The 16,444-nt window shown below is 48.8% G+C and overlaps 1 protein-coding gene across 1 annotated transcript in view; it reads left to right on the top strand.

Moving 5' to 3' along the window:
* Positions 1-1,970, top strand: part of ASIP (agouti signaling protein) — a 40,825-nt gene extending 38,855 nt beyond the window's left edge. Inside the window, exon 4 of the mRNA XM_074969764.1 lies at positions 1,790-1,970. Coding sequence (XP_074825865.1) covers positions 1,790-1,966 — 177 coding nt within the window. The 3' untranslated portion in view covers positions 1,967-1,970. The remainder of the gene's footprint in view (positions 1-1,789) is intronic.
* The last annotated feature ends 14,474 nt before the right edge of the window (positions 1,971-16,444 follow it).

The raw sequence follows: 16,444 nt of genomic DNA, 5'->3' as shown, positions 1-16,444 counted from the left end.
TAAAATCGTGAGGAGGTGGGCAGGGAGGTGAGGTGGGTGGGTGAGCAGGGTGAGGAGGTGAACAGGGAGGCGAGCGGTAGGCAGGCGGGCAGGGGAAGGCGAAGAGGAGCCCCCCTACCAGTCCTCCCCCTCTATCCCCCCAGCACTTCCTGCCCACGGACGGGCCCTGCCAATCAGCGCCTCCCCATCTCTCTCAGCACCTACCGCCTGCCGCAGATCAGATGTTTTGTGGCGTCAGGAGGCGCTGGGGGGGAGGGGAGAGGAGCGAGGGCGCAGCACGCTTGGGGGAGGGGGCGGAACTGGGTGGGGAAGAGGCGGGGCAGGGGCGGAGAAGAGGCGGGGTGGGGGCAGGTGTGGAGCAGGGGTGCGAAGAAGCAGGGTGGGGGTTGGACCTTGAGGGAAGGGGTGGAGTGAGGTGGGGCCTAGGTGGAGCCAGGGGGGAGCACCCTCCTGGCAGAATAGAAACTCGGTGCTTATGTCCTGGGCCCCGCATCCCCCTAGGGACGGCCTTGCCCAGAGTCAATAGGATTTAAGCTCCTAAATAACTTAGGCACTTTTGAAAATTTTACCCTCAGTCTTAGCCCTCTGAAAAAAATTGAGGTTAATAATGGAAATCCCACTCGTTATGTACCTGGAGCTTTGGGGTCCCAGGTGCCACCCCCTTTTGCATGCTGGGACAGAAAGATTCTGCTTGTAATGACTCATAGACAAAAGGAGCTGCATTTGCAAAATATCTCCACAAGTGGGCCAGAACAGTGGTTCTCAAACTAGGGGTGCCGCTTGTTCAGGAAAAGCCCCTGGCAGGCCGGGCCGGGCCAGTTTGTTTACCTGCCACATCCGCAGATTCGGCTGATCGCGGCTCCCACTGGCCGCCGTTCACCGCTCCAGGTCAATGGGGGCTGCAGGAAGTGGCGTGGGCTGAGGGATGTGCTGGCCACCCTTCCCGCAGCCCCCATTGGCCTGGAGCGGTGAACCGCGGCCAGTGGGAGCCACGATCAGCCGAACCCACAGATGTGGCAGGTAAACAAATCGGCCCGGCCCGCCAGGGGCTTTCCCTGAACAAGCGGTGCCCCTAGTTTGAGAACCACTGGGCTAGAAGATTTGCAAGAGATTTTGTTTGCTCACCTAAAAACTTGGCATTTGTTCTTGCAAATAGGGGTTTCCATGCAGGAATTGGGTGCATACTTGACTAGCAGTTTGCACATGCCTACATGCAGGGTGGTGGCTGTTTTTTTACCCTGCTATTATGGAATAATTTTAGAAGGCTCTAAAAATATGGCCCTAAAAATTGACAAACTCTCTTAAGGGGCTGTTAGACTTGTGTTTAAAGCACCGGTGTGGGGGCCAGGAAACCTGAGTTCCATTCCCAGGTTTCACTTCACCTCTCTGTGACTCAGTTTCCTTGTTTATAAAACAGGGCTGATATCAACTCTGCAGAGGTGTTGTGAGCTTTGAAACATGTTCTGAGATCTTCACATAAAAAGACATAGATGGGCAAAGTATTATGAGCGACCCTCAGATCATCTGGTCCATCACTTTGCCAATGCAGGATAGAAGTGTATTCTCCAGGGCCCTGTCCAGTGCTGTTTTAAATGACTCAGGATATTGAGCTTGGGGCTTCCACTAATTCTTCTGAGAGGCTATTCTAATGTCCAATATTGGCCACATTATTAGGTATTTGCTCCTGATCTCAAACCAACATTTCTCTTGGTCAAGTCCTGTATTGATGCTTTATTCATGATCTGGGATTGCTGTAGAGTTAATAAAAGTTTTCATTTCTGTCTTGCAGAGAAAGACCGAGACAAGAAAATCCCGCAAGCCCAGGCCCACACACCCACCTAATTGTGTGGCTACTTGGAAAAACTGCAAGCCACCCTCTCCCCCATGCTGTGACTTCTGCACCTTCTGCCACTGCCGGCTTTTTCAGACTGTCTGCTACTGCCGATTAGGAAACCCAAACTGCTAAACCCACACCAGGAAGGTAGTGCTGGAACTCTGTCATTAACTGCTCCAGAGTTTGTTTCAACCTGTTTTTCTCGTGTGTATTGCAAGCGAAGTATAGAGTCTTTGAAGCTTTCTGGCTGGCTTTGTGTTCCCCAGACCTGCATGAATGCTTACCTTATGGAGCAAACACTATGATCCACAAGTCAATCATTACAGAGAGTGTGAGGGAGGGGGGATGGAAGCTGATGGGCTGACAGAGTAGTTAAAACAGAACTGAAGGGGTAGGGGCAGTGAGTTGTATGGGCCCGAGGTGCCCATGCTCCACCAATATGAGGGCCCGGGGGCCCGGCTCCACCAAAGGTCGGGGCTGAGTCTCTCCCCTGGCCCCGCCTGCCACCCCCACACACCTCCCATGGCGTGTCCCCCCCAGCCCCACATGCTGCCCTCAGGCAATTTAAAAGGGCCCGGGGCCCCTGCCACCACCACCAGCAGCGCAATGAGGCTAAGGCAGCTTCCTGCCCACCTGCTCCACTTCCGAAAGTGGCCGACATGTCCCTGCAACCCCAGGAGGGGGGGTGGTGTCTCCGCATGCTGCCCCCCCACCCCCCCATGCACCGACTCTGCCAACTGCGGCCAATGGGAGCTGTGGGGGTGGTGTCTGCGGGCAGCGGTGCATGGAGACCCCTCTGGCCCCTGCCTAGGAGTCGCTACCAGAGGGGTGTGTGGGTCACTTTCGGGAGCCACCCAAGGTAAGCGCTGCACCCCTCACCCTCTCCCATACCCCAACCCCCTGCCCCAGTCCAGACTCTGCACCCAAACTCCCCCTCAGAGCCCAACCCCTCACCCCTCCTGCACCCAAACTCCCTCCCAGAACCTGCACCTCAAACCCCCACCTGCACCCCAACTCCCTGCCCCAGCCCAGACCCTGCACCCAAACTCCCTCCCAGAGCCCAACCCCTCAGCCCTTCTGCACCCAAACTCCCTCCCAAAGCTTGCACCCCTGCACCCCCCCTCCTGCACCCCAACCCCCTGCCCCAGCCCAGAGCCCACCCCCCGCACCCAAACTCCCTCCCAGAGCCTTAGGCAGGTGGGGGGGGCAGGACTTGGACCCATTCTGGGCACCACCAAAAATTATACAAACCTGCAGTCCCTGTGAAGGGGAGCAGGTTCCAGTTCAAGGAAGATTTGTTTATTTCAGAAATGTGACATCTCACCACAGGCTGTAAGTTTCTATGAGGAGGACTCGGGCTGAATGCCCTAAATTGTCCGTGTCCATCTACAGTATGAAACTGGCCGCATTAAAACAAGTTTGGTTAACACAACAGGACCTAGTGTTCAGAACATAAGAACGGCCATACAAAGGTCCATCTAGCCCAGTATCCTGTCTTCTGACAGTGGCCAATGTCAGGTGCCCCAGGGGGAATGAGCAGAACAGGTCATCATCAAGTGATCTATCCCCTGTCGCCCATTCCCAGCTTCTGCCAAACAGAAGCTAGGACCACCATCCCTGCCCATCCTGGCTAATAGCCATTGATGGACCTATCCCCCATGAACTTATCTAGTTCTTTTTTGAACCCTGTTATAGTCTTGGCCTTCACAACATCCACTGGCAAAGAGTTCCACTGTGCATTCCATGAAGAAATACTTCCTTTTGTTTGTTTTAAACCTGCTGCCTACTAATTTCATTGGGTGACTAGTTTTTGTGTTATAAAGAGTAAATAACACTTCCTTATTTACTTTCTTCACACCAGTCATGACTTTATAGCCCTCTATCATATCCAGCCTGTCATCTCTTTTCCAAGCAGAAAAATCCCAATCTTATTAATCTCTCCTCATACGGAAACGTTCCATATCCCTAATCATTTTTGTTGCCCTTTTCTGAACCTTTTCCAATTCCAATATATCTTTTTTGAGATGGGGCGTCCACATCTGCATTTAGTATTCAAGACGTGGGTGTACCATGGATTTATATAGAGGCAATATATTTTCTGTTTTATTATCTATCCCTTTCTTAATCATTCCCAACATTCTGTTTGCTTTTTTGATGGCCACTGCATACTGAGTGGATGTTTTCAGAGAAGTATCCACAATGACTCCACTTGAGTGGTAACAGTTAATTTAGACCCCATCATTTTATACGTATAGTTGGGATTACGTTTTCCAATGTGCATTACTTTGCATTTATCAACATTGAATTTCATCTGCCATTTTGTTGCCCAGTCATCTAGTTTTGTGAGATCCCTTTGTAGCTCTTCACAGTCTGCTTACCACAGCACCAAGTGGTTTCCTGTGGGGAGAGCACCACATGTTATATTAGAACCAGGATACCATGTTGTAAGTGCAGGCTCTAGGGTTAGCCACTTCCCCACACATGGAGTAAAGACCAGGGAGTCTGGAGTAAATCTGGGATATAACATGGTTTTGGTCCTATCCTCCCACTCAGTACCAGCACAGCCAGTTCCAGGGCGCCCAGACTCCTGGGGTCTTACTTACCAGCAGTAGTTCAGTATATGGGGAACTCCGGTTTAGCTTTTGATCTTAGAGATCTTCCTAGTCTTCATGTCTTTTCTGGTGATGCTCAGCAGCATAATGCTGTCAGTGGGGGATCATCCTCCCCCATATTATCAAGAATAGACCTGGGAAGTCATGGTAGGGGGAGTGGGAGCAGGGCTGGAAACTGGTTTTAATGTTGAGGGTGGTCTTCACCCCACCCCAGCTCTCTATGTCCACCCCCTCTCTTCTCTGACTGCAGACTCTATGTCCTCCACATCTTTGTCTCTCTTCTGCAGCTCTTTCCCTCCTCTCACAAACACTGACAGTCATCAATGGACCACTGGTACCACTGGCCCAACTAACACTACCAGGGCTTTCCCCCGCGAAGTGCTTGTCTAAGCAGTCTGTTGGCTTGCTATATCTGTATGCAGGTCCCTCCAGCATTCCTCACCCTCGCCTACCTGCCGTGCCTGCTTTCCCCAAGCATATGACAGCAGAATGGAGAGGGTCTTATGCCTACATCTGCTCATTCTCTATCTACTGAAGCCATCCTGGCAACATTTGCTCATAAATTTTTGCCTCCCTCCCCACACCCGAACTTAAAAACCCAGAGCTCAAGCCACAGGACAGATGTTGACAGAAAGCAGATGATTAGTCTGTCAATCAGTCTCTCCATAAAGTTAAAAGAGAGAAAAGCCTAGGTTAAACAGAGACAGACCAACCCCCAATGTGCATTCCTTCTCGTACTGGCTGCCATAAATCTTGCAAGGTTTGGAGTCTATTAAAATGTTCATAGTTGTTTCCTTTAATCAGATGTACAGATTCAGGCGTCTATACACAATTTGGGCATGGAAAAAAAGGAGTCCAGAAAAAAAACTAGATGCAGGCACTTAGGGCCAAATCCTGACACCCTTACTCGGGTTGAGGAGTACCTTACTCTGCCATAGATCCACTCAGCATAAGGTTGGTAGAATCTGACCTATAATGTCCCTAAATGGTATTCCCAGAGACCAGAAGAAAATGTCCTAAGTGGCCATTTACAACCACAGTAATGGTCAGATGACATTTTGGAATGTGGAGTGCAAAGAAAATGCTTTTCTTGAGTGCAGTGCTCAGATACAATGAGAACCTGACAGAGCCCTCACCCAGAACCATTACTGAAGCCATATCTACACAGTGCAGCACGCCAGGATGTGAATGTACAGCACACCACCTTGCCACACAGTAACATCTTGTGTGGACACTGCTCGAGTGTAGTGGAAGTCCTGCAGTGCAGCTTGGCTTACCATGCTTTCAAGGAGTAGTTAGCCAAGCCACACTCCAGGACTTCCATTGCACTGCAGCAGGGTGCAAATGGGATGTCACGGCGTACCAGCTTGTATCTTCATAGCACAGCATAGACACCAGTTTGATAAAGAAATGCACATGCATGCGCCCTTTGATAGGTATTATAGCTTTAATTTACATTTGAATACTCTTCAATGTAGATTTCCACAAAGGCCAGGGTTAGAAACTAACTGGAAAATAATGCATATTTTCCTCTAAAAATGAGGAATGGCATGAAATGTATTCACTTATTTTTAATGATTCCCAAAGGGTACATTAAATAAAATGGTTTAAAGAAAAACTTTTTTAAAAAAGGAGCTGAATGGTGCCATAAAGGGATGTGTCCCAAAACGAAACCAAGAAGCGCTGGAAAATTAAGAAAGGGTCGGAGAGACTTCTAGCAGCCCACACCCATATACATAGGGTGACCAGGAGTTCCATTTTTAAAGGGACAGTCCCGTTTTGGGGGACTTTTTCTTATACAGGTGCCTATTACCCCCCACTCCCTGTCCCATTTTTTCACAGGTGCTATCTGGTAACCCTACATATACAGCTACAATGTACTCAAAGGACATTCCACATTGGGGGTGGAGCAATATGGGAGTAGAGGTGGAAAGAGGGCCTTATATCTCTCCACTGTGACCCTTCAGGCTAATTAAGGATGCACATTAATGGCTCTGAAGGGAGTCAATGTGGCCCTGTGGCTGAAGGATGATGGCTGATTGCCTGAAGAATGATGGGTGCAATATAAAATACACTGGTATGAAAGGATGGAAAACAGGGAAAGTGTAAAACATCCAGGGCTTCAACAAGGAGGCTGAGGTTTCACCTTACAAACTCTGATTGCTGATTTATGATCTCCCCAGAACCTAAAGCTAATCAGAAAGCCTGCAGTTTTTCCTATAAAAAAACATTAGAAAACAGTTAAAGCATAAAAAGTGGCTTTACTCATTTTCACATACTTACGGTTTTCTATCTTTTTAAAATTGGCAAACAGTAAATAAGTATTAAAAATGGGTACCCCTTACTTTCACACACTCTTTTACCTTTCATCCCATTTTCCCAGTGGACGGGGAGAGTGAAAAAAAGGGAAAGGGAGACAAAAATTCAAAACCCAAAAACAGAAAATGAAATTTTTTGAGTTTCCAAAAACTGAAATGATATTTCAAATTGGAATGAAACAAATTTTTCTTTTTTAAACGCTGGAAAAATCAAACATTTTTGTCTACATTCGTATTTTCAATGTAAATTAAACCACATTTTCTAACAGGAAAAGTTTTCAGTTGAAAAATTTTACCGCCTCTAGCAAAACCCAAACATGGAATTCTAACTTTGTAATCTATAGCTGCTTATTTGTGATTAGTGGGAAGGTAAAGGCTCATCTCATGCATAGTTGTTTGTGTGTGTGTGTCTATGCATACTTTATAACAAAGTATTTACAGTCATTAAGACAAAATAAATAGTGGCTTGTTTGTTTTTATTAATGGCACAAATGAACTTACAATCAATACTATGAAATTGTCATCAGCCTTAATTACGTTACTCTTTCAGCAACTGCTCACATTGAATGAACATTTATAGAGTATGGAAACCAATAAAACACATACCTAGCAATTACTTCCCATGTTCCATCTGAAGAGTTTTTTTTTAAACAGGGAGGAGGGAAATTAATGCCACTTTCTCTGGGGTGGAGGAGCCTCACTCGTAAAATGAAGGGACTGGAGTGGGATGTTTTGAAAAGACACGTCGATTATAATGTTTGTGGACTGACAGAGAGTTAGAGCTGTAAATCAGCCTATCTCCTTTGATTTACACCTGCTGAGAATCTTTTCTCCACCGCAGGGGTCAGGCAGAGAAGTTGTGTTTGAAAATTCTTCTGGAGGTCTTTCAAGATCTCTGCCATGCCAAGTAGAAGAAGTGAAGTATGGATTTTCAAAGGGGTTTTGGCCAGTATTGGGGAAGAGTTCAATGAGAGGGCTCAATGGAAAACTAGTGGGGAACCACATATGGAATATTTTCAAGGTGGGGGGGCAGTTACTCCAGGACACCGTTTTAGGTGGATTGTTAAGACATGCAATTTGGAAGAGGGTATTGAGCGCAAAGTAGCCAAGTTTGAAGCTGATACAGAAGCTAAGCAAAATATGAGGAACAATGCTTGTATACTCCAGAGAAATGGTTCTCAATCTTTCCAGACTATTGTACCCCTTTCTGGAGTCTGATTTGTCTTGCATACCCCAAGTTTCACCTCACTTAAAAGCTACTTGCTTACAAAATCAGACATAAAAATAAAAACGTGTCACAGCACACTGTTACTGAAAAATTGCTGACTGTCTCATTTTGTCTGTATGAAATTTTAGTTTCTACTGACTTCGAGAGTGATTTTTATGTAACCTTCTGTAAAACTAGACACATATCTAGATGAGTTGATGTGCCCCCTTGAAGACCTCTGTGTACCCTCAGGGATATGCGTACCCATGGTTGAGAACCACTGCTCCAGAGAATATGAATTTGGGAGATGACTGAGCTTTTCTTTCCAGCATTTTCCTCTTCCCTTTGGTACGCTCTCCCATGCTGCACAGCTTTGAAAAAGTCTCCACTTTTCTGTTCTATGTTGCTGCTAATTCTTTGGCTGGGGAAACTGGGAGGCGACAAATTTGTGTCACCTCTCATCAATCTAGGCAGATATATTGCCAGATTGGTTTATACAGAACCAGTTAGACACCAGGTGCCCGATGCACCACCGCCGACCACTTTGTGTTATCATTTAAACCAGTGCAAAGTGTGCGCAAAGTGCCACCCTTCTGACTTCGTAGCATTTGACATCCACTTTACATTCTATAATATTGCCAACCTCAGGAGACAAGTTTTCATGAGGCAGGTAGAATAGGACCCCAAAATCACTAGTCAGCCATACTGTATTCACTTTGCACTGGTGTAAACAACCGCTTAAGGTGCGTGGCAGTGGAGGATGTTCATTCCCTGTCTGGGCTGGTCCCCATTATGTCTACTTTGCAATCAGGAGTGTGAGTGCAGCATGTGTAGGGAAACCTGAGCTAGCTTTGCTATAGCTGATCAAACCTAGCTCAAATAATAATACCAGTGGAGATGTAGCAGCAAGCTGGTGGCCACACAAGTATGCACCCAAAGCTCTGAGGAGGCAGGGCTAGCCCATGCTGCTGCAGCTTCACTGCTATTATTACTGGAGTTAACTTGGATCTAGCTAAATCAAAGCAATCTTGGTTATGTCTACATGTGCTGCAATCACACCTCCCAACTGTGGTGTAGCCATTCCCACAGTTACTAGGGTTTTCTGGGCAGTACCGGGTTTACAATGGCACCACTGGCACCAGGCCCACGCTCAAAAGGGGCCCAGCCCAGCCTGGTCCACTTAGAATCATATCATAGAATCTCAGGGTTGGAAGGGACCTCAGGAGGTCATCTAGTCCAACGCCCTGCTCAAAGCAGGACCAAGCCCCAATTTTTGCCCCAGATCCCTAAATGGCCCCCTCAAGGATTGAGCTCACAACCCTGGGTTTAGCAGGCCAATGCTCAAACCACCGCTACCCCTCCCACACTTGCGCTGTGCCCAGAGCAGCTGGCTCCTCTCTACCCCCCGGTTCCTCCCTAGGGTGACCAGATGTCCTGATTATATAGGGACAGTCCCGATTTTTGGGTGTTTTTCTTATATAGGCTCTTATTACCCCCCACCCCCATCCCGTTTTTTCACTTTTGCTGTCTGGTCACCCTACTCCTCCCTCACCCCCTGCTTGCTTCTCTCGGCCGGCCAGCCAGGGCTTCTCTCTCTGCCCTGACCCCGCCAGCCGGCTCCTCCCCACTCCCTGACCTCTTCTCCCCCCCCCGACCTCTTCTCCCACCCCACCCCCCGCCCACTGCTTGCTCCTTTTGGCTGGCGGCTGGCTGAGGGCTCCTCTCTGCCCTCGTCACTGGCAGGCAGCCGCCAGGAGAGCTGGGGCAGAGAGGAGCCCTCAGCTGCTGCCGCTCCAGGCCGGTGACCGTCTGATTCGGACTACCCAGGGGTGGGGCCCACCTCTCCCTGCTGCTCTGCGGAAGTGGCGGGCTGGTGAAGTTGGAGGCTGCACCTCTCCCTCCCCCCCCCGGCAAGGAAACGCCTCCTCCACCATGAGTCCCATCAGCACCAGGTGGGTAGGGCTGGGTGGGGCCCTGGGGCCACTCTCTGCTCCCGAGCTTCAGCTGTCCTGCCCCCTAGCACTGTGCTGGGAGGGGGCATTCCTGCTTTGCGCTGGCTCAGCAGAGCCTGGGAGCAGGGCATGGGGGAGTGGGTCTGTGGGGGGAATGCTGGGATGTGAGAGGGTGGGAGGCCCTGGGCAGTGGGGGAGATTTGTGTATTTTGGGGTGCTAGGCAGTGGGGGGTCTCTTGGGGGGGCACTGTGTAGTAGTGGTGAGGCTGTGGGGAAGGGTACTGGGCAGTGGGATGGGGAGATGCATGTTGGGGTGCTGGGCAGTGAGGGCTCTGTGTGGGGTACTGGGCAATTGTGGTGTGGGAGAGTAGTGGTGTTGGGCAGGGGTGGTAGTGTTCAGGGCACTGTGCATTTGTGGGGGGAGTGGGTGCTGGGCATAGTGGGTAAAGGAGGTGCTGGGTGGGGGGGCCTGTGCAGCAGCGCTTGGACCCACCCCACAGGGAAGGGGCATGCTGGCAGCACAGGGCTGGGTGAGCCAGTGTGCATCTGGCAACTGCCGGCTTGTAAACTGTGCCCTCACCGCGGGTGGAGCAGGGCCACGCCATTGCCCCTGGCTGGCCCCTTGGTCCAAGGACCGACCTCCCCACACCATGTTCCATTGCCCCCATAGGGGCACACAACTATGTTTGGGACCGAGCCCACAAAAAGTTAATCCAGCCCTGTTTCTGGGTGAGAGGCAATAGCTGTGGTACATTTCCTATCTCACAGTAGTAGTCGGAAATCCATTGGGTGCACTACGTTCATCGGAGCATTGAAAAGGACATGATCCAATAAGTTATTTGACAGAGCACAGAAATGGTATGACCCAAATAAAGTGGAGATAAAAGAGGTCTAGAGCAAGGCAAGGACAAAGATTAGAGAGCTGGAAAGACTTCCTTGTGAGGAAAGAAAGAGTGAAGAGATGTTTGCTTTCAGGAGGAAACGAATAAGACAGAATATGACAGAGAAGTACAAAATAACCAATGGGATGAAGGGAGAGTGCACTCCTGATCACACCTTCGTTTGTTGCAAGAACAAGGATACAATCAATCAGTGAAATCAAAAGGCACTTATAAAAACACATTGCCTGTGGAACTCATTGACACAAGACACCAACGAGGTCAGTAAATTAGTAGGATTTGAAAAAAGGTTCGATAGATAGATAGATAGATAGATAGATAGATAGATAGATAGATAGATAGATAGATAGATAGATAGATAAGCACACCTGTACTTACACTGGACAGGATAAACATGTAGATAGGTTATAAACTCTCAGCTTGCAGGGCACAAGCCAACCACTACCTGCCTAGAGGCAGAAGAAAAATCCCCTATTGTTTGGTTATTCCATAACTGTCCATTTATGCGGGTTTTCACCTTCCTCTAAAGTACCTGGTCCTGGTCCTTGTCACAGACAGGATACTGACTAAATGGACCATTGGTCTCATCCAGTCTGGCAGTTCCTATGTTTCTACGGCAAGTTATGTCTCCATGAGATGAGTAGAGAGGTGAAATATAATATTCCTAAGCAGCTGCTGACTATTGCCCACAGCTGTTGCATTTGCTCTGTTGAGTAAAAATATACTACTTCCCTTCTTATTTTTAAAGACACTTGGGGCTTCCTTTCATACACTGTCTCAACAATTTACAAAAAATTAAGTTCTCTTCTTGCTTGAGGCCATGATTCTGGAAAGCATCCCTGTTCAGGGCAGTAGGTAAGTGCACGGTAAATCCCACTGAAGTTAATCAGACCTCAGCATGAGTCTTGCACGTATGTACTGCCCTGAATAGGGATGGATCTAAACACATGCTTAAGTGCTTTTTCCTAGCCTGTGTGTGTGTGTGTGTGTGTGTGTGTGACAGACAGACAGAGTCATCTGCCACTGGGTAAAGGAGTCTGCCAGGAGAGCTAGTCAAAGGTCAGTGAAAGGCATTCTAAGTACAATAAATACCTGTCCTTGAAATTGTGTTGCCCCTTTTTGACCCAAGCAGCTAGCCAAAGTTCAGGGCCCTAAGGATCATAGAATCATAGAATATCAGGGTTGGAAGGGACCTCAGGAGGTCATCTAGTCCAACCCCCTGCTCAAAGCAGGACCAATCTCCAACTAAATCATCCCAGCCAGGGCTTTGTCAAGCCTGACCTTAAAAATATCTAAGGAAGGAGATTCCACCACCTCCCTAGGTAATGCATTCCAGTGTTTCACCACCCTCCTAGTGAAAAAGTTTTTCCTAATATCCAACCTAAACCTCCCCCACTGCAACTTGAGACCATTACTCCTTGTTCTGTCATCAGCTACCACTGACAACAGTCTAGATCCATCCTCTTTGGAACCCCCTTTCAGGTAGTTGAAAGCAGCTATCAAATCCTACCTCATTCTTCTCTTCCGCAGACTAAACAATCCCAGTTCCCTCAGCCTCTCCTCATAAGTCACGTGTTCCAGTCCCCTAATCATTTTTGTTGCCCTCCGCTGGACGTTTTCCAATTTTTCCACATCCTTCTTGTACTGTGGGGCCCAAAACTGGACACAGTACTCCAGATGAGGCCACACCAATGTTGAATAGAGGGGAATGATCACGTCCCTCGATCTGCTGGCAATGCCCCTACGTATACATCCCAAAATGCCCCTACGTATACATCCCATATCCAGCTTCTCGTCCACTTTAACCCCTAGGTCCTTTTCTGCAGAACTGCTGCCGAGCCATTCGGTCCTTAGTCTGTAGCGGTGCATGGGGTTCTTCCGTCCTAAGTGCAGGACTCTGCACTTGTCCTTGTTGAACCTCATCAGATTTCTTTTGGCCCAATCCTCTAATTTGTCTAGGTCCCTCTGTATCCTATCCCTACTCTCCAGCGTATCTACCTCTCCTCCCAGTTTAGTGTCATCTGCAAACTTGCTGCGGGTGCAATCCACACCATCCTCCAGATCATTTATGAAGATACTGAACAAAACCGGCCCGAGGACCGACCCTTGGGGCACTCTACTTGATACCGGCTGCCAACTAGACATGGAGCCATTGATCACTACCCGTTGAGCCCGACAATCTAGCCAACTTTCTAACCACCTTATAGTCCATTCATCCAGCCCATACTTCTTTAACTTGCTGGCAAGAATACTGTAGGAGACCGTGTCAAAAGCTTTGCTAAAGTCAAGGAACAACACGTCCACCGCTTTTCCCTCATCCACAGAGCCAGTTATCTCGTCATAGAAGGCAATTAGATTAGTCAGGCATGACTTGCCCTTGGTGAATCCATGCTGACTGTTCCTGATCACTTTCCTCTCCTCTAAGTGTTCCAGCTGGAAGTAGAAATTGATGGAGGCTGGTATTTTCTTTGATGCAGTCTTGATTATTAACAAAGGAATGTACAAGGTCCGGCTCCTCCAAATGCAGGAGGAATCAAGAATAAAAAGGAGCAGTTTCTTAGCTTACAGCCCCAAGCTTCTTTATCCAACGCCAGACCCAAAAGCTCACTGACTTTTTCCAGGGTAACCCTGAGCTCACAAGTTGCTGCTTGGCTTTTTGCCTCTTGGTCCCCCTGTGTGTTCTGCCGCTCACAAACACACGTATAACACAAACAGTACTTAGCCAAACAACCTCTCCCCCAAATTCCTGGGGGGTTCACAACCCCCTTTTGTCTTGGGGGGGAGGGGCCTTCTGATTAACTCATCCTGACAGTTGAGTGCAGATACTTCCAGTGTCAAAGAGGTTTGTGATCCAAGCAGTCACCAGCATTTCTCAGCCTAACAATATCAAAGGTAAAGCTAGAAGGAGACTATCTGCAGGCTGCACATTGCAGAGATGATTTCTTCATTCCTTTTACCTTCGTATGCATTTGTGTCTGCAGCGAGAGGGGATTGTTATGCAATTGTGTGTTGGAGGGCATGGGTAGTTTATCAGTAGAAAGGGAGATTGGCGATGGTAGTTGGAGCTGTGGTGGTGGATCAGAGCACCTAGAGATAGTGTGCATAGGGGAAAAGGAAGACCCCACGCAAAAGCAGGCATGGCCACATTTTGCACTAGGTGCAGCTTCTGCCAAAGGTGACTCTAAGCAGGGCAAAAGCACCTTCCTGGAGGTGACAAAGGCATGGATAATTCTGGCAAAGTCTGTATCATAGAGCAAAGGTAACAATCTCGGGGCAGTAAAGCACACTTCATGCCTTCAGTGGTCTCTGGGAATCCAGACACAGAGATGAACCCAGTAAAACACCAAGACAAAGCCTTATTCTGCTCCCATTGAAGTGAGTGAGTTTTGCCATTGATTGACTACAGGTGGAGCTGGGTAAGGCCCAAAAAGTGGGAATGCCCTTTCAGTGGAGGGAATGCTTATACCTATGAGCTATTAGTCTCCATCTCTACCAGATGTGCTTGTCTGGATTTAAACCAGATGCTGTAGCATCTAATTTAGCTTGGCACTGGGAAATCACGAGACCAGGAAATCTAGACTCAGGGCTTGGCTACACTTGCGAGTTAGAGCGCATTAAAGGAGCCCCGGGTGCACTAGCTCACTACCCGTCCACACTGGCAAGGCACGTACAGCACTCTGACTCGGGGGCTAGAGCGCTCCCGGTACTCCATCTTGGCAAGTGGAATAACGTTTTGTGCGCCCCCGCTGGAGCACCGTGATGCCAGTGTGGACGACCTGGTCTGTTAGTGCGCTCTGAATGGCCTCCAGAAATGTCCCACAATGCCTGTACTAGCCACTCTGGTCATCACTTTGAGCTTTACTGCCCAGCCCTCAGGTGACCAACCGTCAGACCTGTCCTTTAAATTCTTTGAGAATTTTGTCAATCCCCTTCCTGTTTGCTCAGCCAGGCATGGAGTGTTCTCAGTGAATCTTTCCAGGTGACCATGTCTGCACACGCCAGGCAATCCCCAGTATGGAGCAATGGCGAGTTGCTGGACCTCATCAGTGTTTGGGGGGAGGAAGCTGTCCAGTCCCAGCTGCGCTCCAGCTGTAGGAATTATGATACCTTCAGGCAGATATCAAGGGACATGATGGAAAGGGGCCATGACCAGAGCGCACTGCAGTGCAGGGTTAAAGTGAAGGAGCTGCGGAATGCCTACCGCAAAGCCCGCGAGGCAAACAGCCACTCTGGTGCTGCTCCTGCGACCTGCCGTTTCTACAAAGAGCTGGACGTGATACTTGGGGCCGACCCCACCTCCACTCTGAGTACCACAATGGACACTTCAGAGCCCAGTTCAACAAGGCAGGAGGAGGAGGAGGAGCAGCAAAGTGGGAGCAAGGGTGCTGAGGCGGAGGAAGACACCCCAGAATCCCTAGATGCATGCAGTCAGGAGCTGTTCTCAAGCCAGGAGGAAGGTAGCCAGTCGCAGCGGCCGGTGCTTGGAGAAGGAGAGAAACACCAGAGGAGGTTCCTGGTAAGCAGCTTTTATTTTGGGAAGGAAGTTATTCAGTGTGGGCTCTTGGGGCAAGGAGGGTTAGGGCTGCATGCATGCCTGAATGCGGAATAGGGCATTGATGCGCTCGCTCACATGTGGTAATCGGCCTCAGTGATCTCTTCAAAGGTCTCATCCAGAACTTGGGCAATGCGTTTGCGCAGGTTTCTTGGGACAGCCACTCTGGTCCTTGTCACAGTAAGGCTAACTTGTCTGCACCACTGTGCCGTGAGGGGCCGGGGGGACCATTGCTGCATACAGGCAAGCTGCATATGGGCCATGGCGGAAGCCGCATTGCAGTAGAATACCCTCCCTTGCTTCCCAGGTCACCCTCAGCAGTGAGATATCTTCCAGGACTAACTCCTGTGGAAAATGTGGGGACAGTGTTCAGTATAGGGGGCCCCTGCCTCTGTTGGCTCTCCCCAAGGCACAGAAATCCAGAGGACAGTACAGCCGTGAAACAATCAGTCACGCTTGACCCTGTGCTTACTCACCATTTTGGGGCTCCCATGGGTTATGTGCGCTTGCTTTGGCACGGGCAAATTGTGCTATTGTGTAGACTGTGCTTGCCCTTAAGTACAGGGGAATCATTGCGCTGTCTGGTGTGAACAATGCTGCCTCTGTTAAGTGTTGCATTTTGCCTTTACAGATGCAACCTTGAGATCTCAGTCATCCATGTTATCACTGGCCGAAAGACTCCAAAGAATCAGAAAGAGGCAACGTAGTATCCAAGGTCTTGGAAAAAAATGTTGAAGGAGAAAGTAGCTAAGGACATTGAGGTCAGTGGTAATTGGGACAAAATACAACATGGTTTTACAAAAGGTAGATCGTGTCAAACCAACCTGATCTCCTTCTTTGAGAAGGTAACAGATTTTTTAGACAAAGGAAACGCAGTGGATCTAATTTACCTCAATTTCAGTAAGGTATTTGATACTGTTCCACATGGATCTGCTTTGAGACCTTTAACAACGCAAAACAGCACAAGAGTGCAGATGAAGCATCAGGCCAGTCCAAACCTCATATACGTCAAACCCAAGGACAAAACAAAACACTCTGGTAAAAAACATCCATGCAAACACAACTCCAGT

Source organism: Natator depressus, chromosome 13 (assembly GCF_965152275.1).
Source record: "Natator depressus isolate rNatDep1 chromosome 13, rNatDep2.hap1, whole genome shotgun sequence".
NCBI classification, from domain to species: Eukaryota; Metazoa; Chordata; order Testudines; family Cheloniidae; genus Natator; species Natator depressus.
Note: the sequence above shows the minus strand (reverse complement) of the source record. Positions and strands in the feature narration are given on the sequence as shown.